The sequence below is a fragment of the Gymnogyps californianus genome, chromosome Z (assembly GCF_018139145.2).
Source record: "Gymnogyps californianus isolate 813 chromosome Z, ASM1813914v2, whole genome shotgun sequence".
Taxonomy (NCBI): Eukaryota; Metazoa; Chordata; class Aves; order Accipitriformes; family Cathartidae; genus Gymnogyps; species Gymnogyps californianus.
Window position 1 is genome coordinate 81,891,072 of NC_059500.1, and position 27,000 is coordinate 81,918,071.

A 27,000-nucleotide genomic window follows, 5' to 3' on the forward strand; every position below is an offset into this window, starting at 1 on the left:
GTTCTTCTCTCTTCCCCGCTGGCTTCTCCATCCTGCTCCTGAATCCCATCACATTGACTACAGTTTATCAGGAAAGGACCAGGAAACCGGTCCAGTCTTAATAAATGAAACAACTTGCTCTTTTCTTTTTTAAAGCTCAGAAAACCTCAGAAAGAACAAACTAAAAGCCAACTGGGTCAGTTCCTTATTCTAGTTCACAGCAAGATACCCGCAGCTTTGTTGGTACACCAGAGACCTGACAGTAGTCTGCAGCAGATACTCACAAAAAGACCACAAGAAACACAATAGAGGAGAATCCCAGTATATTCTTAGCACCATCAGTAATCAGCAGCTTAGGGACTGTATATTAGGTCAAAAACTTAGGTTTTTACAGTAATGAAAACAAAGTACAGTAGAAACGCTACTACTGCTCGAGCACTCAGAAATCAAGAGATGTCCATCTCATCTAATCTCCATTTGCTCCCTTTGCCCGTATGCGTTACGGCACAGGCATACCGTGCCACAGCACCTCTCCATCATATGACGTTCACAAAGGACGGGGCTCAACTCAAGAACACTGATGGTGCCTTTTTCCTTCCGTATCCTTCCTGGCCCTTAGAAGGAACACACAGTATTTACCGTAATTTGTTTTTCAAAGTCTAGTACTCACAAATGAGCAGAAAGGCATGTAAAGGAAGACAAGACCATAAGCAACACCTAGGATAATTTTATGTACGATTTAACCCTTGTGACCCAGGTACCATGAAAATTCACTTTTGGATTACACAACACCGTAAGAAAAAAAAAATCATTTATGAATTAATTAAATTGAAAAAGAATTAAAATAATGAGAAATCCATTTCTAAAACACATATTTGACTGATCTGAATGAAACCTATGGAGAGAATAGCCTGCTAAGCAATCCTCCTCTTCTTCTCTAGACATAAACCTGGGCAGAGCAGGCAATCTCGGTGCTATCCCTTTCTTTAGCTCCACACTGGGATACAGCAGTAGAACAGGCTTCAGGACTTCAGACACTTAAGTTATCTCAGTTCCTAGATTCTTCACTCTTCCTACAGACAGCACAAACATGGGCTTTCAGAAGCAGAGTATGCTGAAGTAAATGAAATCCGGCCTCAACTTTTATTTAGTCAACTGCCTATGCCTCAGATTGAGCTGGAACATGAGCAATTTGGAGAAAAAAAAGCAAGCCACGCATAAAAGTATACATTCTTCTTTCAAAATACAGGCCATAAACTTCAGTGATTTTACTCTCCACTACAGCAATCTTTCCAACTGCTCCCCTTCTCTCCTCCCTCCCTACGTCATACCAACAATAAAAGGGACGAAATTCAGTGAGGTATCTAAGTCGCTGAGCTGTATTCCAGAGCGCTTTCCCAGCGCTGCTCCATAAACTGCATTTCTCAGCTGTCTCCATCTGTAAGGGGACAACTTTGTACAGAGAGCACCTTGGGTGTTCCCTTAGCTGCAGTACAGTTTGCATCCAGTAAGGTAAAAAGAAGTCCAAAACTTATAAAATAGTTTTCAAGCATCCAATTCATACACACGCTGAAATATATACCTATATATATGTATGTATACCCACATACATGTAAATATATGCCTCTCTGTGTGCACACATATATATATTTATTTATATGTGCCCTTTTACAAACGTATGTGTGTATCATGTTGGTTTTTTTCCTCTGAACAGTGAGGATGGTAATTTGTTTGTCTAGAGAAGAAAAATACAAGGGTCTCTCTTCATAAATCATGGGGTTGGAAGGGAGCTTTAAAGGTCATCTAGTCCAACCCCCCTGCCATGAGCAGGGACATCTTCCACTAAATATCAATATCCTCCTTCTGACAACAGGCCCTATACAACTGCCGTCCCTGCATTAGGGATACAAGTTAGTGTTAAAAATTTCAGCCCTCTCCTCTAGACATCTGCAGATGCTTGACAGTTATTTAACCAAGACCCGACCATGTCTCAGAGGTTAGCTTCAAAATACACAGCCTTTAGCAGCAGTTCCAGCTTATGGAGCCCCTGTGCCCATAAACCCAGTCCCAAGCGCTCACTCCAACCCCTCTGGGCTGTGATACTGCATGTTATGTGGAACTATCTCATGGTATGGTATGGTATGATATGATGTATCTCAGGTATGAAAAGCTATCACCTCCACCAAAGCAGCCTCCCTTTGCCCTGGAAGCCAACTGAGGCACCACAGCTCTCCAGGACAGCTCAATAAAGAGCCATGAGACCACAGGAAGAATTTGAACGTGTAGCTGTGTAATTACTTAAGCTGAACCCTGGCATGACACTGGGGTTAATCACCTCTGAGAAATACGGCCCCAAGAGCCTTATCCATCACAACGCTCAGAAACGCTCAGTGCATCCAAAATACTGCAGTCCTCACAGCCGTGGAAGCCCCTACACCACGAGCTCCTATTCCTTGAGGAGCGAACCCATGGGAAAGGGCCACCAAATCCTCTCCAAGGTGTCTGAAGTCCTGGGGGCTTTCAGTTGTTCACACCCATGCAGATGGAAGAGCTTTATCCAGCTTGTGTATCACCTTACCAGGCAAACAGAAATGGGATCCCTTGCTCTTTAACCACAAACTAACTTGAGGGGGTTCTTGCTGAAATGTTTCAAGTTCCAAAAATTAAAGGTCAGACAGCAACTTCTGGGAGAGAAATCAGAAGCCCTAAAACCACAGGTGGTGTAAGGAGCTTCACATGAATTAGGGCATGGTAAGACAGCAGGAATACACAGGAAAAACCTGCAAGTGGTTCATTTGCTCTATAAACCTGCACGTCTCTGAATAACAAAGTGCCTCTAGTTTGTATGGTACGGGTCAGCAATAACAACTAAAAGATGCAGGTTAAGAAACCTGGTTAGTTGAATTAGATTTAAGTCATTAAACTACTATATCAAATTATCTTTTTAGGTATTTTTATACTTCATGCTAGAGTAATATGATACGTAAAGTCTCAGGCAGGCATATCCTGGAATGTGTATTAACACTGACAATAAAACAGTTGTTACATTTTCATCCTCAAAAATCCAGAGCAACTGATAAATCAACTGTTTGGTTTTTTTTTTTTTTTTCCTTACACAGTATTGCAGTGAGAGTTCAAATGAGTACAAACCAAAGATACTTCAGTAGTACAAAGATATTATTCAAGTCCTTGGAAGACGTCTCCTTCTTGTACCAAAACTAGAGATTTTCCAACAAGCCGTGCAATTAAATTACAAAATTGTTGCCTATTTGTGGGTATTGGCTCAGTAAACTGAAGAGGACTGCATGTATCCACGTGTTCAGAACATACCAATTTGCCCCATGACTGCAGTACTCCCCCAAAGGCTCACTGGGAATTGTTTTCAATCATTTTTAGGCATTTTAACATACTGTGGATGCCAAAGCCCTGTTCTTAAAAATAATGTTTTTAACTGTATGATTTAAATTATCCTGAAATACAAATGGCTTGAAAATTGCAAGTTGACAGGGTACAGTAAGTCTCTTAGCTATGAATAGTTGCGGTTTTGTTTTGCCATTTGTAAGTGTAATTTTTTTTTTTTTTAAAGACGTTTCAGACATGACATCATTCATACAGGTTCCTGTATTTTGGTGTTGGTGGTTGCTTAGCTGTCACACATTTTGATAAATCTTTGCAGATTTAGGGATGTACCACTTCTATTTTGAAGCACCGACTAAAACATTATGTTCGATACTCACATAATCAGGAAGCGGAGAGTCATTTGAACCGAGGGAACCTCTTAAGGACTGCGTGGCTTGCTCCAGCACTTTGTTGTGTTTTTTAGACAACAAAGAAAATAAACTGGAAGGGGGAAAAAAGAAAAAAAAAATTAAAATAAATTCACAATAATGTTCTGAAATAGTTAGACTATCCAGTTAGAAGAGATGTTTTATTATATACACGAACTTGAATAAAGAGATTTTTAGAACGCAATGCACAATAGTTATAGAATTTATTTATTTATTTAACATCTGGGCTAAGCAACAGCAGAATTTGAATTAGAAATATTCTATACAATAAATGATGTGAAGAATATCGTATGTTCATGGTTAAATTCTTAGAAGTCAAACTGTAACAGAAGGAATGGTATACATGCAATTTTAGTTCATAACTAGTATGTGTTTGCTAAAATGCAATTTTTAAGTGCAGTACCTCATGCAATATATTGCAATATATCCTTAAGCATCTTGTGTATTATTAATTTCAATAACCTAATTGCTTAATACAGGAAGAATCCAAGTATATGACAAAAGCTTTGGGTATTTGGAGGCTGAGTTTTTGCATTTTACTAGTATATATTGTTTTCAAATTTATTTTAGCTTAAGACAAGGAATAAAGTATTACCTTAGCTTTATAAATAATCCATGAAATCAGAGGTCCATATACAGAGAAATAAACATATTTTTTGTGCATTTTGAAAAAAAGCATGGCAATGACACCCAGAGAAACTGGTATAATCTGATATATAAGGAGAATGTAACTTGACTGCACTGGTGGAAGGAGAGATGAGAAGTAAGCAGAAGCAGTGGACAAAGGCTACCAGCTAGTGCTCAGCAGCTTCAAGGAGTCAAATACTTCTGTAAAGCCGCTGGATACCTCAAACATGGTTTTCAATTCATAGATAACCCACTTTCCTCGCTCCCCATCTTGGTATAGGTCATATGTTTTAAGGCTTTCTCTGTTTAGAAACATTCTTCTGGCTTCTTTTTGGAGCATTACAGGACTCCTATCAGGCTTTCCTAGGATGATTGTGCTGGTCCTTAGAGGGTAAAAAGGCTGCCTTGACAAATAAGCATCAAGAAAATTCACTAATGCCTAAGCATGCTGCTCTTGGAGTTGGTTACACTTGTTGATGGGACAAGGAGCAGTAGCAGACTTCTTGTTCACCAGACTCAGTTACAAAATATTAAAGTCAGTTTTGTAATTAAAAAAATAAGTGGCAAAATACCACCTCAGTGTTATATTCTCGATAGCCTCCATTTCTTGGAGCTGGAGGACAGCTTCAGGGCTCGGAAGCACGTGCTTGGAAAGCTTTTCTGCCTCACGAAGTGATGCTCAGTGTTTGAAGAGGCCCTCTTTATTTTTTTTTACTTAAAATATATCATTGATATTGTATCCTTCACAGACGGTAGAGCAGATTCCTCAGAGTATCAGTCCTCGTCCCCTCGTTGCTAGTCAAGAGCCTTAGGAAAAGGCTTTTCCAACATTTCTCACCGCCACAAGGAATTAGTTACACTTCTCAAGCCCAAATCTTACCTCTCGAGAGCCAACTCAACAAATTCCACCATTTCCCAACACCTCTTCAGCCAGATATTTCTTAGACCAGATTAACAGCTTCCTTTTAAGGACAACCTTCGCCGCACTTAAGGCAGCTAATTAACCCGCGTGAGAGCCCTCGAGTAGGTTGTACCATCCTCAAGGTTCAGCCAGAGTCTGCCAGCACGAGGAACAGGCTCGAGATGGCACGGCCGAAACCAGGGTCGGTACCGCAGCTGCCCAACTCCCGGTCCCACCAGGACACTATCGCTGAGGTGGTGATAATCGCAACTGGACTGATATGGCAAGAACGTCAGATAAGATTACAAGACCTCCGTGGTGGTTACAAGGGTTGAGAACATTTGGTGTTTTCAGGATAACACAATATATTTGAAGTCATGAAAACTGGAATCTTATTTTTTTCGTTCATGCTATCCAACAGAGCCTTGACAAGACGTGTCACTCCTGGGACCAAATGCCAACCTCCCACTAATTCACAGCTATTCATTAAAACCACTAGAAAATTCCCTGTTAAAAAGAAGCAACACAGAAATAAGATACACTAGTAGGGTTTCCATCTTTTTCCCCTCCATAATCAGTCTGTATTCACAGACTGAAATTTTTGTTCAAATCAAAATTTGGATTTGCAAACTGGTCCTTGGCCTGAAACAGCAGCGCTACTTGTCGAATCGCTGGTATTTTTGAAGGCTCAGATTTCAGAGATACTGTCATCAGCACCATCTAGTGCTGCGGAGACAGAATAATCGGTCAAAACCAACCTGGTGATGCTTATGGGGGGGCTGCAGCAAGAACAGGTTAAATCTGGTGTGTCTCTGCTAATTTCACAAAGAAGAATTTGGAACAAAAAGAATTTCCAACTAGTAGATTCTTCTCCAAAATACATAAAGCATTTTGGTTATAAAGGAAATTTAAATATAAACAAAGAAGTGGGATCAGGATTTTGAAAAGTGCATTTATTCAATACATGTGGAGAGGAAAATGCACATACATCGGTATTCCGCATGGAATTGGAATAGCAAAGACCAAATTTATTTTCTCTGACAGAAATGTAGACAACTGGGAAAAAGAAGGAGAAAGGAAAAAGACGGAAGACTATTTCTTTATATCCTATTTTTGCTTCCTTAAATATTTTCCTTTTTTTTTTTTTTTTTTTAATTAAGTGTAACGTAACTAAACTACAGTGCTTCTTTATGGCATAAGCAAGCCCTTGGTGGCTGATTTCTATTTCCAAAGCAGCAGCGAGAGGGTAAGCTCTATCATACGTTGTCTTTGGCACCGGGGCTTCCCCTTGCAAAGTTTTGCTTTCCTGCCACAGCTCATCACCTTCGCACTTGTGCTGAGACACTTCTTTGTGGGACCGCTGCCCAGAACACCAATATTCAGGTTGAAAAAACCCCAACACAATTCTATTCTTCATAAATTGGTTATCCTTCTCAAAGAACCATCCCTTAGAGGAGCACGAGGGCAGGGACACGTAGGCAGGAACTTTTTATACTGAGAATAAAAGCATATCACAGAACTGCACCCACAGCAAACTGCAATCCCTCAAAGGGCTCCACAGAACCACTACAACTAAACAGAAAAAACTAAGGCCAAATACTGTGATTAACTACCGAATTTGGAGGTCCAAAGGAAGTGGCATTGCCTCCCGAAATGGTGTAAAACTTCACCACCAAGTAATTCACTTACTATGCCTCTATGTCTACCTCTGAAAATCACCTTGATAAATATCACCTTCATTTTTAAAGTATCGGAACAAATTTACAATCCTCAAAAGGCATTTGCATGAAATTTAGCTCATAAAAATCTTTTATCATTGACAAACGTTGTCTTCTAAAGGAGATGCGTGATTTTGCGGCAGTCACATCTGCAGTGTCTGTAAGGTTTGGGGTTTTATTTTGATTTTTAAAGCATGAATAATGCAATTAAAAAAAGGAAACAATGTTTTACAACAAGGTTGTTCCCCTCCCCACAACAAGGTACAAGAGACAAATGCCAGTTCAAGCAGAGGTGGAAATTAAGACCGTCTCCCAAATTTCCCTCACATGTCTTAGTCACGCTTCTATTTTTGCCCCACTAAAAATCAAGTTGAGATCAAATTGAAAAATATATATGTAGTATTGTGGTCACAGAGGGCAGCCTGCACAGGCTGACAAGAATATGGATTTTTCTACCAGAATACTTTTCCTCTTTCTTCCGTTCTTCTCCAGCGACTGACAGACAGGCTATGGAGCTCGACAGCCCTTTGATCTCACTCATTATGCCCATTTTATAATAATAACTAATTCTGTTCAGAATAATGAAAATGTCCTGGTACCTCAACCCATCTCTCGCTCACAGAAGTACTTATGGACCAATGTTTAGCAAGCAAAATAATAGGTCGGAATAACAGCAAGATGAAATAACAGCTGGCATCTATTACAGATCATCAAATCACACCGTGGATGAGCTCAACCAACGAGGAAGACTCAAGGCTGAACAACAATCTCAAGGTCTTGTGTTTCTGATTTTTAGGAATTAAGAAAGCATTGGTTCCTTAACTCCCTCTACACAGATGAAGTTTTTAATTTAACACAAGGCTGAACTTCGATCAATAAAGAAATGATTACAGACTACACAGTAATGGTTGCCTAAATGCAAGTGATTTGATTATGTGTTATTTGCACACACAATAGAATTCAAACCAGTAATATATGAACTTAATGCTTTCATAAAGCCAATTCCACAAAGCCTGTGGATCCAAAAAAAAAAAAAAGCCAATAATGGGAACTCATTTAACAACTTTCTTCTTGGTCCACCAAAAATCACAAGCCAACAATCATGAAAAAAAAAAAAAAGCTTCTGCAAGTTCTGCAGAAAGTTTGATTTACGGCAGATTGAAACAGCTCATAAAGTACACTTCTCACATACAAAAAATGAATGTATAAAATGGATCTTTTATAACTAAAAAATTAGGAAAAAAGATAAGGGAATTAAAATTAGAAGTTGAAAGTAAATCCAAAGTTAGAATTTGCCAAAAACTGGAGCTTTCTGAAAGCTCTGGGCAACGAGAAGGGAAGGTACCAGTGTACTTTATTTTAAGAAAGTAAATAGGATAACCCAAGATAATGACATGCCAGTTAATCCTGAGCATAATAATGGAACAGCGACCATGAGACTTGTTCAAAGAAGAATATCACCGGCATAGAAAAACAGACCTTGTCAAGCACACTCAATTTTTTTTCAATGAGACTAGAAAGAAAATAAAGCACGACAGTACCTCTGTTGTAACAGGCCTCTACACGTCATTTATATGACTTTGTTCCACATAGGATTTTTTTTATTAAGAAACTTGAACGATAAAAAGCAACATGGCATGTGTTATACGAACTTAAAACGAGACACCTCAGCAATCTGAAAAATCTTCAAATTTGAATCTTGAAACAAGTTTTCTTAATAGGGCCAAACAGGAATATATTCTTGGACCTTCTAAATACCAATAGCTATTTAACGTTTGCTAAAGCTACTGAAATACTTTCAATGATACAGAGATGATATATAAGATGATGCATATCACTGATACACATCATCGATAAAGAAATATTATGGTTAAACTTCGCAAATGGCACAGTCATTACAGGAGTGTCAAATAAAGAGAAAAGGGCATTTTTATTAAATCTTTCTTTATCTTTCAAGAAGTTGGACACAAAACAAACTTGCTGAGATTTAAGGCAGCCAATCTCGAAGACCTAAATTTAGCAGCAAAGAATCCAAGCTGCTCCCTAACCGTGAAGGATCTCACCCTGGGAGCAGCAACTGAAGACTACCAGACCAACAAAAAGCTGCTGAAAGAGTAACTGTCTTTGGTACTCACAAAAATATGGCCCCTCACTACAAGAAAGACACGGAGGTGCTGGAGCACGTCCAAAGAAGAGCAACGAAGCTGGTGAAGGGTCTGGAGAACAAGTCTTATGAGGAGCAGCTGAGGGCACTGGGGCTGTTTAGCCTGGAGAAAAGGAGGCTGAGGGGAGACCTTCTCGCTCTCTACAACTACCTGAAAGGAGGTTGTAGCGAGGTGGGGGTCGGTCTCTTCTCCAGGTAACAAGCGATAGGACGAGAGGAAACGGCCTCAAGTTGTGCCAGGGGAGGTTTAGATTGGATATTAGGAAAAATTTCTTCACCAAAAGGGTTGTCAAGCATTGGAACAGGCTGCCCAAGGAAGTGGTGGAGTCACCATCCCTGGAGGTATTTAAAAGACGTGTAGATGTGGTGCTTGGAGACATGGTTTAGCGATGGACTTGGCAGTGTTAGGTTAACAGCTGGACTCGATGATCTTAAAGGTCTTTTCCAACCTAAATGATTCTACAGTTCTATATGCAGCAAACTTTTGCTCTACAGCACCTGCCACTGGCATCCTCTGTGCAGATTTCACCATGATGGTTTGAAAACACAAAGGTTCAGAGAAAAATCAGGATATTAGTTACTGAACCAGAAAACGCACCTCTCCATGAAACATTCAAGAAAATAAATTATTTCATAGAATCATCATAGAATGGTTTGGGTTGGAAGGGACCTGAAAGATCATCTAGTTCCAACCCCCCTGCCATGAGCAGGGACATCTTCCACTAGACCAGGTTGCTCAGAGCCCCATCCAGCCTGCCCTTGAACACTTCCAGGGACGGGGCATCCATAAATTCTCCGGGCAACCTGTGCCAGTGCCTCACCACCCTCACAGTGAAGAACTTCTTCCTTACATCTAGTCTAAATCTACCCTCTTTCAGTTTAAAGCCATTACCCCTTGTCCTGTCACTACCTGCCCTTGTAAAAAGTCCCTCCCCGGCTTTCTTGTAGCCCCCCTTTAGGTGCTGGAAGGCTGCTAGAAGGTCTCCCCAGAGCCTTCTCTTCTCCAGGCTGAATAACCCCAACCCCAATGGATTTGAGAAAAGATAAAAGGGTGATTTGACCAAAATACAGAACTATGTACATGGAGAAAAGAAGTTTGTTTACAGAGGAACCTTCAAGCTATCGGAAGAAAAAAAAAGTTATTGAAACAGAAACTAAAGTACCGGTTGCATGAGCACAGCTCTCTCATACAGAGATGGTTGAAACCAGGCTTGAAGCGTAATAAATTCCTATTTACACTGTCACAGCAATGGCAGAGAGGAGAGAAAAATCTGGGAGGAAAGAAGAGAATCTCAATACCAAGCGTATGAGTTGAGCTTAGACTGATGCTATGACACAAAGAAAGAGATGGAAGTCTGAAAGAAAGGGGCACTGTCAGAGAGTGGGAGACAAACCGAACACATTAGCAGAGGAAGGTCAGATCAAGTTATATGACAGAAAAAAGGAATAAGGATTGGACTTCTCTCAATCCAAATCCCTTGTGAGCTTCTCAAGGAGAAAAAATTTCAATTATCTGAATACTTAAAAATATTCTATATGCGCTGAGTAGAGAATTACTTGAGGACTAAAGCACGGCTCAACATAATTTATTTGAAGCTTGGAAATTCAGATGTTCTGAATCTTTTCTCCTCACTCTCCTAGTTCAGAAGTATACTGCAAACAAACTGAACGGCACACAAACACAAAACACTATCTGGTGATGGAAAAAACCAGTTCCATGGATCAAAAAATTTGATGATCAATGTTCTCAAACAATTCAGCAATACTCCATGCTGTTCCTTCTCTCCACTCTCATATACATGCCAAATGTACTATTGTTCTCAATTTTAAAGAATATAAACCCTAAACACCGAAACCATGTTATGCAAACACTCCCTAAACAATAGGGTTTTACAATGCCTGCATGAACACCACAATCATATTAGAAAAAAACTCCTTTATATAGCAAGCTCTAAAAATATCTTCATTTCGAAACCTGACATCTAAAAGTTAAAACCATACCTTAATTCCTATATACGTAAGGAACACTTCTTGGTTTTGACCTATTTTTCTAATGGATTGCAGCAAAAAAGAGAGTGCTATGGCATGAGAACTCTACACATGTACTGGATAAGATGCCTGCACAGACGTTTCCAAGCAGAGGACCTAAATCGCTCATCTGCTTGAATAACAGTTCATGTATGGTCACATGAGCGGTGACACCAAAACAAAGGCACCACACTGTTTCATAGGAAATACAATAAATGCATTGTCCTATAGTCCTATACGGGGGGACTGGTTGCAAGCAAGTGCCGTAGGGGCAGTTGAGCAGCCTTTCTGTGGGCAACGGAGAAGTGCTTTGTAAGTACTTCAGGAACCAGGCCCTGGGAGAAATCCATTTAGCATGAATAAGTGCAGAAAAATCACTAAGTTCCCAAATGCCCATGTCTACTGAAGAGCCCTTGAGGCATTTTGCATTTGAATTATCCAAGCTGTAACGGCACATAAATAGGAATAATGAGAGAGAATAGCCATGGAGAACTCCAAGGGCTATGCGGGGCAGTTTACTCCATGGAGGGACACTGCTCTTACTTGAGCCCAACTCTAATGCCTGGGAGACATTTGGGATCCCAGAAAGAGAAGCTAACCAATTAAGATATCAAATTGCTAAACAGAAAATAAGAACGTACTGTATATCTTTCTTTTTAATCTTCTGAAGTGAAGCGTGACTAACTGCTGCTGAATAAAGCTTTGCTATATTTACTATTAGGTCCACCTGGCTTGTGAAGATGATGTGAAACCAAGAGACTTACGGTGTGCAGTCTCCACAAAGCTCATATATGCAAATAAAATGGTTTGTATGGGTATCACTGACGGACTTGTTCATCAAAGAGTGTTTAAAGAGATCAGGGAAAGAAAAGGGCTTCTCCCAGGTAGCAAAAGGTCCACGTGAGGCTGGTATTGCCACGTTCTGACTTTGCTGGTCGGTGATCAGACTTTTTTTGACTTTTCTTGTCTAGTGCCTTCTCAAAAATGTAAGTTTGTGTCCCGTTGGAAACAGGCTGTGCACCTCAGCTGCCTGCTCTTTCAGGGCAAATCCCAAAGCATCACAAATGATTTTAATGCATCCTGGGTAAACAAATGATTTCTATCCCATCTTCCTGTTCAACAGCAAGCATTAAAGAGCATTCTTTTAATTCTACAGTCCTAAACTTGATCATAATAAATGAACTATTTCAAGGTATCTTTAGTTCACGACGAAAGCTTCTCATTAATTTTAAAGAGTATCCTTTTATCTGCCACTGCTTACATATGAACAGAGATCTATAATTCATGTGCTATAAAGACATTCCAAATTCTGTCTCCTAAAGAAATTTTCTTATTAATAAGTAGAAAAACACGCAGTCACCATACACTTGTGGCACAAGTAAATAAGCAAATTCAGAAGCAATTTAGAACAATTAATGGAGGCTTTGTATTAACAAGCAGGATTTCCTGTTAAAATAGAATCAAAAAGACAAAGAGACTAGAAAAAACATGGAAGCAAGGAATTTGATGTGGTGAGACAAAAGTAAATATTTACAAAAGTAAGCTGAGAGTTTAATTTGCAGAGAGCGGGAAATGTATTTTTCAACTGAAGGCATAAATTGTTAGGCAGCTCATGGCCACTTTCCAACGAATGTTGGGGAATTGATGCTCCTATCGCTAGAGAAGTAAAAGGCACAGAAAGCAGTAAAATCCTTCCACGGTATCTTGGTACAGATAATTTCATTCCCCTTTTGTCTGGCATGCCAAATAACATCCTCGTAATTCCATTTAAAGGATAGAGTCAGGCAAGGATGAGGAGCACCACCTAGAAACAACGTCTTCCTAACTCCACTTCGTATTAAAGTCAATAACCAGACTGCTATCTACTACAGATGTAACCCCCCACGCAAATCTGCTGTATTTTTCTCTAACTGGCAAGTGGCAAACTAAATTCAGAAAGGCTTAAAGCTATGGGGGAAAATGTATGCAGTCCAGGATAAACAGAATACATGTTTGTAAAGCTCAGCCTAATTATAAGGTTTATTCTGAGCTAAATATTCCTAAATCTGCCTTAGGTGTCTCAAGGCATGAATGTAATTCCTTTCAATGTTCCCTGTGCTTGTCCTGTTAATATTTTATAAGAATACTGAATGGGCAGAGTCCACAATATTTCAATTTCATCCACTTGCTCTTAATTCAATAGGATAAGCGTTTCATAGCTGCTGAGAGAAGACATTTGTCTTGAATTAGGACAAAACTCTGTGGGTGAGAATCAGAGGAAATTGCTGGAAAAAGCAGCCTGAGCAAAACTCCCACCCAAAAACCCAAAGACAGACTCTGAACAATGAAACAACAACAAGACAATTAAAAAAGACATCACTGCCATGCAATCTAAGGTCCAAATCCTTATCCTTTGAGCAGCTTTTATTTGGCACGGCTTTGCTCAAGCACACTGGGTGTGTGCGTACATATGTATTTATACGTATTTTTGGTCATTGCTACACTTACAAAGAAAATTGCTGTGCCTCTCTGTACTCTCTGACAGGAAAGAATCTGGATCCACATTAGGAGTTAACAGACTCATTCCATACGCAGAGGATCACAGGGTATGTGCGTGGCTAACAGCCCTCTTTAGGCTAAGACTTAAGCAAAACACAAGTCTCGAACCGTGCTTCCGTCACCGAGAGTCCTCACCGCTGGCATCGCACATCACCTGCACCCCGTCCTTACAGCAACCCCGCTCGGCACAGGTCTGGCTTTTTAGTGCCCCGACATGGTTAAAATGAATTGTTCATTGCATTCTCCTTTGAACCTTGGAAATAATATCATGGCTTTGACCTAACTTCATAAAACTGAGTTTCAATACTGAAGCAGTAGAACGAGAAACAAGCTGCTAGAGGACACATTATCATACTGTAGACAGATAATACTAGTTTTGTCTTACACCTTCATTTCCTTTTCCCCACCCTTCTTCAAAGCCCTGTCCTAAAGGTCTCTTTGCCATTCTTGCTCCACAGGAATGAGTTTTATTGTTTTCCTCACGGACTGACCTTCTCTTCGGTCGGGTGTCCTTCCTGATCACGTCCTCCTCCCTCCACAGTGATCCTAGCGTGTTCCACTAACGGTCACAGAAAGCATCCACGTGCCTCTCCCGAATCACTACAGATAGTTTAATTACCCTATTGACATAAAACCTCTCAAATTTTAAATTGGAAACATCTTTTTGGAGAAAATAAAGACAATCAATTGCACCTATCAGGACTCTATAGTAAAGCTATTGCTACGGACCTTACAGAAATGACCAAAAATTCAAACCACATGTAGGTCTCGCCGCTAAGACACGCTCCCAGATGTAATCTTGGATGCAAGGACTGTCTCTTGCACAACAATGAGGTCATTTCTAGACTTCTAAAACCCCATAAGGAAAGAAAATTTGAAAGATTATGCATTTGTATCTGTAGATAACTTCCGTAATTGCTCATAATGGGTAGTAATTTTTTTCAAATCCAAATCATAAATACTTTGTATTTTCTTTGTGAGTATTCGTGAACCACTGAGAAACTGATATGAGTACCATGGGATCTAAAAAAATCACTAATTAAGGAAACGAATATTTCTTGTCTCCCAGACAGAGTTTAGATGGCGTGTGTTCAGTGTGCCCTGAGGCCACACAGGGAATAAAGACGATAAAAACAAAAAGCATGAATAATACTACATTCACTGAATGATGCTCTGCTTCAGAACAAAAAACAATGCACAGTCACTCAAAGATTGTGTTTTTGCTTTTGAAACAAAGACGCTGAATTAAAACTTCACAGACAACCTTAATCTATTATTTCCTAAACTTTGAGTGAAATTCAGTGTTGATCAAGGCAATTTTATTTTTTTATGTAGTAAGTGTGTAAAACATAATACATGGACTTGAGTTTATTACAAACTCCTTCAGCAGAGTACCTCCATCCATGCTGTGTTAGTGATTTTGGCTCAGAAATCTAGCTTTAACTGTATTTCCAGGCATGAAAAAAAAAATGTATAGTTTGAGCTGCACTACTAAAAAGCTAACGTCAGAGCGGCAGTTTGTTCATCCCCCTACAATTTCACCAGGCAGTTATTCAGAAGGATGTTCCTTCTTGATACACAAACTGCAATTCCCAAGGCATGTGTATTCAAACCAGCAAATACAGAATTTCTAGGCAATTTTCAGATTTTACTTATGCATTCCTTTCTGAATAAATCACGTTGGACATGAAATACATTGAAAGGAATAGAGAAGACTGCTTTCTATTAAAAGTGTATGGTACTTTATCATGAACTCAAAATTCACACTACAATATTTGGTATAACATAAATGTACGCACATACGTACAGATACACACAACTTCCTCCAAGAGAGACATTTGTTGGAAATATTACTTCTGTCTGCAAATAGCACTGACATGCAGGTATACTTTGAAAGAGACTGAAATGCTTAAAATTTTTCAGAGGCACATGAAGGTACTACTACTCGAAAAAAGGAAAAACGCAGGATAATGTCAAGTAATGTAATATATTAAATACTTTTCAACACCAAGACCAAGATTAAGTTTAATCTCTATTACTAAACCTTTCCTGTAAAAGCATGACAACACTGTACTTTAGAAATAAATATCACCAGTAAAAATTGTCTACATCCTTCATTGTAATGTCAACATCAATCCCCTTTGTTGAATTTCTGTGGATTTATGTACCTAGATATAAACCTGCAAAATGTAGCCAATCATAAATAAACCTCTTTGCAAAGGAAAATTCATGTCAAAATAGATCGAAAATAAAAAATAGGTCTTCTCATCCTGAAAAATATCTGTGTCACTGAAAGAAAACATTCATCAAGTACACTAATTTTTTTTTTTTTTTAAAAGGGATGTTAATATCCAGTCAGAATCCAACAGCAGCAGATGCTGAACAAAACAAGGGATAATGAAGCATTTCGTAAGAGTTCAATTCACTATGGAAAAAGCTACAGTTAACGATCCACATGGAGGTTAATTTGGCTTTAGGAAGCCCCAGCCTGCCCTTGCCCAGTTCAGTACAAGTGCTGCGCCAACGTCCTGGGAAGCCAGCCCATGGCATTTTCTTAATTCCTGTTATTCAACATTTTTCTTTATTTTCTTTATTTCTTTCTTCTTAGTAGCTAGAGCCTCTCAACAGCACGCATGCCCATTCCTACATATGGGTTGGAAGTAACGCCAGGGCCTTTCATCTGCTTTATTTCCCATGCATCTTTATTATAAACAGTAAAGCTGCCCTTCCTAATATCGCATCCCAAATTTGAAGAGTTCAGTGATTTTCTGCCCCTTGTTCTACAGCTCTTAAAATCCCCCCCCAAAACGTAAAAGGGAAAAACAACCTGTGCAAATATAGAGCAAGGACCTGTAACAGTTACAAACACAACTCCCGAGTACGGCATATACGTTATCAAGAACGTAACATGGTCTTCAGCATCTACAGAACATTTTTAGAAATATATTACAGACAGTTTGAAACGCTCTAAACTACTCGTCATTGCAGAAAGATGACAGTTTCGGAACAGATCATCTGGAAGCCTTTAAGGAAGGAAAAATTGTTTGGAGTACTGAATTCGCCCAGCTTTTGTCTCCATCACCAGTACTGCTCTCCCAAATGACAAACGCGTGCGATCAAAATCGCGGCGGCTCACAGCAGGAAAAGGCTTGTCAGCATCCTGAAGGAGCTCTGTCTTTGACCGTCCCTTCATCTTTTATAAAAATATTTTCCATATTTAGCAAAAAGCACGTCTTACCCATGTTTCATAATCCAACCTTGACAGACCTAAAATGTAATCATGTTTCTTCCTTGTAGTCTGCCTCTCAGGGTTTTTAATTTTGTTCTTCAGTTAAAAAGGTGTTACAGACATTAACGGTAAGATTTAGAAGTGTCACACAGGCATGAAGAGCCCTTATGAAAGAGAAAGCAGATTTTATTTTAGGTAACGCTTCAAAGTTATTGTTCGTTACTTTTTCAGTAGGAAAAAGGTCATTATTTCCCACATACTCTGTCATCCTAAATTACCTTATTCACTACTGAACTTGTCATTCTAAAGAGAGGTTATTTTATTGCCTCCAGACAAACACACTCAAGTCTAGGGATCGGTGGGAAAACTGATACAGATTTGATTTAATGATTCATTTCAGCATACTTGCAGTTGTGCAATATTTTTCCATCTTAAAAACCAACATTTTTTTTTTTTAAGTCCCAGTCCCTCAAGCTGCACAGTAATTAAATTTACATTGTCTTCAATTTATTTGGAAATTAACCTCATTCCCACAGAGAGAAGAGGTTGTGTTTTTGCACTTTACCTCCCACTCAGCTTTATACATCTTATTCCCCTGTGTAATTCTTTCTGCCTCTATCAATTCAAAAATCCTCCCAAATTCCTAAAAAAAAATGCCCTCCCCAAAATGTACTTTTTAAAAAGACAAATTTCTGTGATGTTCCAGGTCATTCTCCGTTTTTCATAAAGCAAGGAAAACAGTTCCAAGAACTGAATTAGCATGATGATAAAGCAAACACCAACAGTTTTCTATTCTATACTGTACAAAAAGCAAGTACAACCCTCATGGGTTGGGATGTTCATTCCCCTCCACGTTGGGAAACAAATGACAAAGCTAGAGCATGGGACCAACTACAAACTGTGTTTCAATGGGATATTCAAAAGAGACACAACATGGCTTTCTAGGCACATACAAATATCTTTCTGAATTTAAATTTATCCAGGTGACAATGAAAGGCGTGCAAAGAAGAGTTTTCACAACCCTGCCGGTGTGATCTGGATTAACCTGAGGCCAAAACTATTCTGGATACTAAAGCAATTTGTAAATGTGATCAACTACACACACAGTATAAAGGCTCTCAAAAGTACAATCAAGATAATCACGGTATTTTCAAATTAAGCCAAGTTGTGACAAACTGATGAAGTTGAGGCTAGGTAAGTGGACAGGGAGGTGGACAGAAAACTGGCTGAACGGATGGGCTGGGAGAGCTACTGTCAGCGGCACAAGTCCAGCCGAAGGCCAGTCATGAGTGGTGTACCCCATGTGTGGATTCTGGGGCAAATGGTCTTTAACATCTTCATTAATGACCCGGCTGGTGGGGCAGAGGGCACCCTCGGCAAGTTTGCAGGCGATACAGAACGGGGAGGAGAGGCTGATGCACCAGACGGTTGTGCCGCTATTGAGGGAGACCTGGACAGGCTGGAGAAACAGGCCAACAGAAACCTCGTGAAGCTCAACAAAGGGAAATATCAGATCCTGCACGTTGAGGGCCGGCCAGCTAGAAAGTAGCTTTGCAGAAAAGGACCTAAAGGTCTTGACGGACACCAAGTTGAACGGACGCCAGCAATGCAACCTCACGGCAAAGAAAGCCAACGGCACCATGGGCTGCATCAGGCAGATCGTTGCCAGCCCATCAAGGGAGGTGATCCTTCCTCTCTGCTCAGCACTGGGGAAGCATTATCTGGAGTGCTGGGCTCCCCAGTAGTAGAGACATGCACATACTGGAGCGAGTCCAGCAAAGAGCCACAAAGATGATTAAGTGATTGGAGCATCTGACATGCAAAGAGAGGCTGAGAGACCTAAGACTGATTAGCCTGGGGAAGAAAAGGCTCGAGGGGATCTCAGTGCATACAAATATCTGATGGGAAAGTGTAAAGATGATGAAGCCAGACTCAGTGGTGCCCAGAGAAAGGACAAGAGGAAACGGGCACAAATTGAAATACAGGAAATTGCATTTAAACATAAGAAAAACAACCAAGTTACCCAGAGAGAGTTTGTGGAGTCACTATCCTTGGAGATATTACAAATCAATTGGACGTAGCCTTGGGCAACTGGCTGTAGGTGACCCTGCCTTGGGCAGAGGCTTGGACGTGACAATCTCCAGAGGTGCCTCCCAACCTCAGCCACTTGGTGACTCCCCGAAATCGCCATGAGCATGGCTGAACATTTAGCACAGTTGCAACAAACAACAAAATGCAAGGAACACTGCCTGATGGAAATGAGCACCAAGTCAATGTAGAAACCAGCAAAGCCACAACTGCACTACAAAGCGCTTTGGGAAATACAGGAAATATATTTTAGGGTAAAATCCTGCAGTAGCAAGAGGATGGCTTGGTGATTAATTGAAGAATGCAGCATCAGAAAGACCTAATTTTATTTATTTATTTTTAGTTTTTTTTATAATCACCAATTTTTAATTTCTGCTAGGCGAACACCACATTGAAAGCAAGGACTTGCATCTTTTTGCACTGTGGAGAAAAGTAAAATATCTACGTTGAATTCTCTTAAAACTATTCTGCAAAACTGAGGAGCAATCACAGCAGAGTTCACAGTAAAACTCTAATTTACGAAAACATGGCTCTTTGTAGGACCGTGCACTACCAAACACATAACAAGAACTTCAGTGCTGTCTAACAGTCGGTAGGGTTGAGGTTCACCTTCAGTACGGTAGAGGTTCCTCTGAGGCTCACTTCTCAGTGGAAGACCACTAAGCTGGACTGCGCTTCAATCTATGCAAGCTTACAAAATGTAAGGGTTGAATTTTCACCAACTGGAAGTCAAAAAACCTATCACACTATTCCTGACGGGTCACTTCCCTTAGAGGTACCTTATTTTATCCTGCCTACAAAATTGGATTTTCCTCTGTCATAAAATGTTCTGATAACTAATAAGGAACATAGATGAGATGTGATACTGCACATTATGCACCCAGAAGTATTTAAAGTAACCAAGTACGTGAGGCAGGAACATTAAATGGAAACTTTAAAATCTTCTTTCATTAGTGTACACGTATTGAACTAGTTTTCAGCTAGGCTGACGCCCCAGAAAATTTTTCCAGCATTCAGAAGAAAAGCCAAATGCTAATCACTGTCCTGGAGGTTACACTGGGGCTGCAGGATTAGTCATCTTTGGAAACCAGTTGTGGTTGTTCTTATTTTCCTCTCCCACTGCTTTTTCTGATCTGCGGCTGGTGCAGTGGGAGCATTCTCATCAATGTTTTCTCACAAATTCAGCTTACAAACACGAAAGAACAAAAACACTTAAGAATAGCTCACAGCTCTCAACCCCTACATCCTGCTGTAGAGTGGGCATCCAAAACCTCCTTACACAATTTAAATCAGTCCTTTGGAGGATTAGAATAGAAAGCTGACTGATTTCCCCCCCCCCCCCTTTTTTTCCCCCACCTCTGCATTTCTTGGTCATACAGGCTGTGGTGAGGAATGGTGATACCAAAATGTGAGAAGAAATTACAGTTCTTGTAGTTGGATGTTCTCATTAGAAGCTGGAAATGAAACGAACAGAAGAAATAGTTCTTACAGTGTTACTAATTCTGCAAATCTGGAATGTTTTGGGTCACTTAGATCAGTATGAATGGAACTGGATGCCAGTTTCCAAGACTTTAGCAGCTACACCTCCGTTAAGCAAGTCAGCAACGTTCCCTGTTCCCTCCCATCCAGCTCCTTTCCTCCCCATCCTGCCCCAGCCACCCAGGGGCTGTGCAGCCTCCGTGTCCCCCCCCGGGGAGCCAGGCCACCTCTGCGGGACCCAGCAGTTTGGGGGCTCTGCCTTCGCTGCAATGTGCTCGCAACACCTTGCTGGTGGCACTTGCCTCTTTGCTGGAGAATCACTAATTCAAACTGAACGGCTGACCAGCTGAGAGACCACTCAGAACTACTCCGGAAGGACAACCATGAGGATGACGCTCCTAATCACTTATATGGTTAATCAAATATTAAATAAAGAAGATTTTTTTTTTTTTTTTTTTTTTAAACTTTTCTACACTCATGCTACTTGGAGCTGCAATTAATTAGGAAAACGAAAACTCTCAGGTATTTTCACTAAGCACTTCTACCCTGTGGCTCCTGTGCAGAACATCTCTGCAGCACATATCACAACATCTGCGTTGGGACAGTCTGGGCTTACGGAACAAAACTCTGGATTTTACTATATCAGGTTTATCTCTTGGACTCATCACTTTTAAACTAACATACCATTAAGCATCCTGAAGTCAGCCAGCACGTGTAGAACAACTAGGTGTGCTTACACAATCAGCCTAAAATCAGCAGACCGCTCGGCCACACATCTTATGCACGGTATCCCATTAACCAAATCACATTTCAAGTGAAAGCCACCTATGATGTTCAGAGTATGTTGTGAGGTTTACTTTTTTTTTTTTACTTTATTAACTGCACTATTGATTGTTGGGTTTATTGATTAAAAATTACTGCTGAACTAAAATTTTATATATTTTATGGAGCGGGATACTTTGCATCCCACCTTAAAAGCCAATGTCTTGTCTCCCACATTAAGAACATAAATCTCTTGTTGCTTCTGTTCTTCAGAGTCCTTTCCCAAAACTTCATTCATCACCACTGTTCATATGCATGATTTGAATCCCTTAATCACCTGCATCTCTGTCTCCAAGAGACTCCTGCAAAGTTATTTGCTCAACCTTTCTTCCAGGGTACTTGTGAATCATTTGTTACTCAGGTTTGCAAAGTTCTTTGAAATGTTTTAGTACTTAAGGCACTACCCAGTTCCAGGTAGATACCCAGATCTCTCGCTAGACATGCACGTGTATGGATTAAACATTTAGTTCTCAATTCATTGCAAGATGTAGATATTCCTCACTATTTAAAAGGAAAAAAAAGTATACATTTTGATGCTTAACTTCAGGCATTCTGGTTGGACCACCTTAATCACAATTATCAGTTATGATAATTCTAGCTGCAGTCAGTACTTTCCACTAGTTTCATCGGAACATAAGGAGTGCTGGAATCACAGCTACAGTCTGTTGATTTGCAACGAGAGCTCATGATGAAGAGGACTTCTGCATAAGCCAAAACGTAGCTTTGGTGAGAATCTGTGCTTTAATTTGACAAATTGGAAGATGTTTTGAATCAGTAACATATGTTTGTTATTTTCTAAGTGAATAATTTTCTATATTTAGGCAATAATTACACATTTTACTAAGTTGCCTTCACTAGCCAAAGTTCATGCAATGCTGTCTGGGAAACCAAAACAGATAACAGCGCATCACCTAAACGGACAAAACAAAGAATGCCCACGCTGCGCTCCGTGCTGCCAGCGACAACGACTTATCGAAGCTGCTGGAGAGGTGATGTTCCGCACCCTAGGGAAGTCCACAGATACGACAGAGGAGCTGAACCTCAGTAAGGCTTTTTGGTCTGAGCAGAAGATTGGCTTACATGAGCATAAATCCCTCCTGCTTTCAGCTATAAACTATTAGACTATATTCAGTCTGACATTCATTTTATTAGCGTTCTCCTGAACTCTTCAGGCAAGCTATAGAATATTTCTCTTTTTAGTCTCCAAACAATAGCTTATTTACATACTTGTAAAAGAATAAGACACCCTCCCCAATCCTGATTAATTGCCAGACATTACGTATGAACGCAAAACCCCCGGACTCTGAACATACTGCTACAATGGAAATGTGTGAAAGTAATTTTGTTCCAATTTCATCTCTTGGGAACGTGGGCTCATAAGCATTCAATTAAAAATAATTCCGTCTGATCGAGATGTGTTTTAGTTTCACAGGCTAATGTGGCAGAATGCGTCTAGATCATGTCTGTCATAAATTTTTACCAGGGTGGGAGGAATAAAGATTATTATATAGAAAGAACATGGCTCTTGCAATTTTTCCGTTTCAATTTAGGTTTTTTGTGCGCATGAGAACGTAGGGTTTTGGCAACCCGTGCTGTTTTCTACTATTTGGGTCAGATCACCTGGGGGATAGTACCTGAGAAGATAACATTTGGAATGAGAAAATTCTGAACCAAAATGCAGGCTTTTAAAGAAATCTGTAAGACAAACAAAACGACAAAATCCTGCATGGCAATCTGCCTGTCACTCCGATTTTTAATGCCAAAAGAAGCCACTTTGATCAGCTTGTCTGACACAAGCCATAGGAATTCCCACAGCTACTTCCTCCTTCAAGTGCAATAGCTGTGGCTGGACTTGGACGTATCTTTTAGGAAAACATCCAATCTCATTTAAAAATTCCAATCTTGGGAAATCCAGAGCCCTTGTTAAACTATTCCAGTGAATCACCCACCGTGTAAAAAAACATGAACCAGTCTCAATTGGTTTTGCTTCAATTTCCAGCTACTGGAGTGTATTATACTTTTGCATACTAAAGGGCTCCTTATTAAAGAATTTATTTACCCTTAATCTCCCCAATCATTTCAGAGTAAACTCATAAAACTGCCTAGAGTACTTGTGAGTCCTTTCAAAGTCAATGCTACCTGGAGCTCTTATCCCGAGAGCGTGATCTACATGCATGAAATTCTACCGGCTCTATGAAAATACACCTTGCTTGCATCAGGCTTTGATGATTACTTTTTGATATCAGCTATCTTTCCCCTTCATTGATCATTGCTTCCCTAAAAAACTATTCTTGATACATTATTTTAAATAGGGCAGGAGTTAATGAACCCATGCACAAGGGTTTCCACTAGATGCGCACCCACTTGATGAGCATCCAGTTAAACTGCATTTTGAGACCTACAAGCTAGGCAATTTTTCACCCACCGAATACCCACAGCATTGATTTTATATCTCACTGGTTTCTTGATCGATATGCTGTGCAGTACGAAGACGAAGAGTCTGTAATAGAATTATTTATAAACAATTCCCCTCTGCCAAGTCACTCAATGTTGAGTGTACAGTGATCCTTCCATAATAAAAAACCCCAGCCCTTCAATAAAATTATCAGCAGCTGACTAAAAATCACAGTCAAAAAGCAATAAAACATTAAATTATACTTATTCAACAGACCTCTGACCATTTTTTTTTTATTATTCTATTTTTTTTCCCAAATGAAAATGATTAAATGAGCTGGATTTCAGGGCAATGTTGTTCCACACCATCGCAGTGGCCAAAGAAAAAGCCTCATCTCATGACCTGTGATCCCAGATCGGGAACTGAGTCCACACAAAACATCTTGAGTGGAAGCTCAGAGAACAGTTTCCATAAAAACTTACAGGCTGCTCTACAGAAATCTCAGCATATTGGTATTAATAAACTAGCCTGCATCTGCAAAGAAATACTAATGTAGCTTGATTGTCTCTTTTTTCCTTTGTCCATTTTTACTTATTCTTACTTCTATTTACTACTTAGGTGAGTTAATTAAATTTTGTCAGCTGCTCCATGGTCTACCTAGGACTGAAATTTAAAGTGCACGTACCATAACCATTGAGATTAATGATTATTACAGCAACCCACAGCATTGGGTTTGCATTAAAAATAAAAAGTAAAATAATGAATCTTAAACCCATTAGGAAAAAAACCATCTTTGAGTCTTTAGGTTAAACACTGGTAATTGCAGCAGTTGGAATTTGTCAGTGTACAGGTGATCACATTAAGAGAAAACTTTGGTTAACCGTCACAAAAATGCACAGTTTCCAATTCTGACATTAGAAGCTGGATGAATAACGCCGTATGTCTCAATAACCAGAAAAATTTCCCGACCAACCCATAATTATACTCTACGATAACGCAATGGTATTGTAATCCCTGAATGGGTACCAATTCTGTTCTCATCAGCCTTCTGGCTTGGCAGGATGCCGAGCGGAGCACACGGATTAGTGCTTGTGGCAGCAGAAAGAAAAAAGGAAAGGAAAAGGAAAAGCACCCACAGACTGTTCGGTCAGATGCCAGTTTTAGAGGCAAGGTGCAGATCCTTACTAAAACGTCCTGCAGAAAAGAAGTTTTTATCAGTATTGTCAAAAAAGAGTATCAAGTTAGTTTAATTTAGACAAGTCCTTAAATCTACCAAGATTTGCAGACCTTTTCATTGGAGAAATTTTTTTCGGGGGGAAAAAAAAAAAAGAAATTAAATTTTTAAACTAAGTTATCTACCAATCCAAAAAAAGTTTGCTTTAGTGATAAATGAAGTGAAGCTATTTCTCGCCTGTGACAGGTCCAGACTCTGCCATTTTCATTATTCTACTTCTAATCCTATGACATAAGTGGGTTTATTCATAAAACGTGAAAAAAGCGAGCTGTTGTTCAAAACTTACAGAGACTTAAAAAGCCTTTTCAATAAGGTCCAATTCCTACATCACAAATTATTTTCCTTTCTCACAGATTTTTATTGAGTTATCTATCAATAAAGATTTTCAATAGGTCCTGTAACTGGGGCCCCTTATGAGGTAAGACTCAAGCATAATTTTCCTGCAGAAGCAAGATCTTTGTCACCTTTGGAAATTGTCTCATCCTCAACCAATTTCGTCTGCCTACACCAATTTACAACAACATTTTTGTTTTCACACCCCACTTTGGATGGAAGCCTACCTGCACTGACTTCACTCTGTTTGGGAGGCTTGTTTGCCGAGACAGCCGTGTTTACCCAAGGTGTGATACCAAACAGAGACCTTCCCATTTAAATGATCGTTAAAGTCAAAATAATATTGCTCATCTTGTTGATTGCTGTGTTTATATGTTGTCCCACCTACTAGATGTTTATAATAGAACTGTTATTAATTCTCAATAACGCTTTGATTCTCTTTCCATGGTGAACACTTCCAATATCACCTCTCACAGGTTAAGCTCCCAGTGAAGTAAGGATCAATATTTGGTACTTCATATTTAGAATATCACACAGAGCAAGTATCAGAAGTGATATAAATTATTTTCAAAAGTTATAAATAACTGAGTGCTTTAACTGGAAACAGCAGGAAAATAGAAAAGGACCAGTTTTCAGAAGGCTGAAGGGGCTCTTGAAGAGAACACCCAGATCTTCCGTTATCCAGCCAGTACTCATGCAAGGCTGATGTGCTGACTATTTTACTTGCACTAACTTAGGGTGAGATTTTTATATTAACTGCTTAAATACTGAGTGTAAACAAATGCTCAAGATGATCTATAGAATCAGAGAAAAAGAATTCACACCCGTCAAAACCCATTTGAAAGAATACTAACTGATGTACTTCTCCATATTGCATTAATCCACACAAAAACTATTTAAGGTTCAATAACAAACATAGTTGTCTCATGTTTCTCCCCACCTTCCCTTCACAGGCTAAAGCCAAAGAAAATACGTCAGACTTGCAAATGTTTTAGCTGTTTTCGAGGATGATACTCTGACACCTTTCCTGTCTGTACTGAAGGACGGGCCAGTAACCCATATCATGACAAAGCGCTGTCTATACATTCCCGAGATCCAGCCCCGATGCCCCAGCACAGCTCACACTCCAAGGAAAAAAGGAGCTGGCAACTGGATTATGAGTACAAGTTGGCTTTATGCAGTACTTCACCATCACATTGCAGCAACAGAAACATTTCTGGTAATTGGCAGTATTTTTCAAAGCTAACCTCCAAGGCCCGATCTTGCAAAGACTGCACATTCTTAAATTAATGTAATTGCATAATTCCATCGACTCTGATGGCATGGGAGGAGTATGGTTGCAAAGCTTATCCTCTACAGGCTTCAGACAATGTGCCAGAACACTTCTGAAAGGGAGTATTAAAAACTTATTAGATAAGTTTTGCTGTTTAAACAAACCTAGCATTAAGTAATAAAAGATATGCAAAATGGGTAAACTGTGTGAATTTGACATCACATTCCTTTGTCTTTTTTTCTCCGGGCAAAAAAATTTAATTCAAATGAATCCATATGATTTTTCCTTTTGCTCTACTGCTTCATGAACATGTTTACTCAATTTACAAGGCTCAGCAAAACCATATTTCCTGCTTTCACACACACAATGTCAAGCTAGCTATGAAAATAAAACTGTCCTTAATT

The 27,000-nt window shown here is 39.7% G+C and overlaps 1 protein-coding gene across 2 annotated transcripts in view; it reads right to left on the reverse strand.

Annotated features, from left to right (window-relative positions):
• DYM (dymeclin) overlaps nt 1–27,000 on the reverse strand; it is a 221,218-nt gene that overhangs the window by 61,796 nt on the left and 132,422 nt on the right. For both annotated transcript variants that reach the window (XM_050912965.1, XM_050912964.1), the window contains one exon: nt 3,717–3,819. In XM_050912965.1, the coding sequence (XP_050768922.1) occupies nt 3,717–3,819 (103 nt within the window). The remainder of the gene's footprint in view (nt 1–3,716; nt 3,820–27,000) is intronic.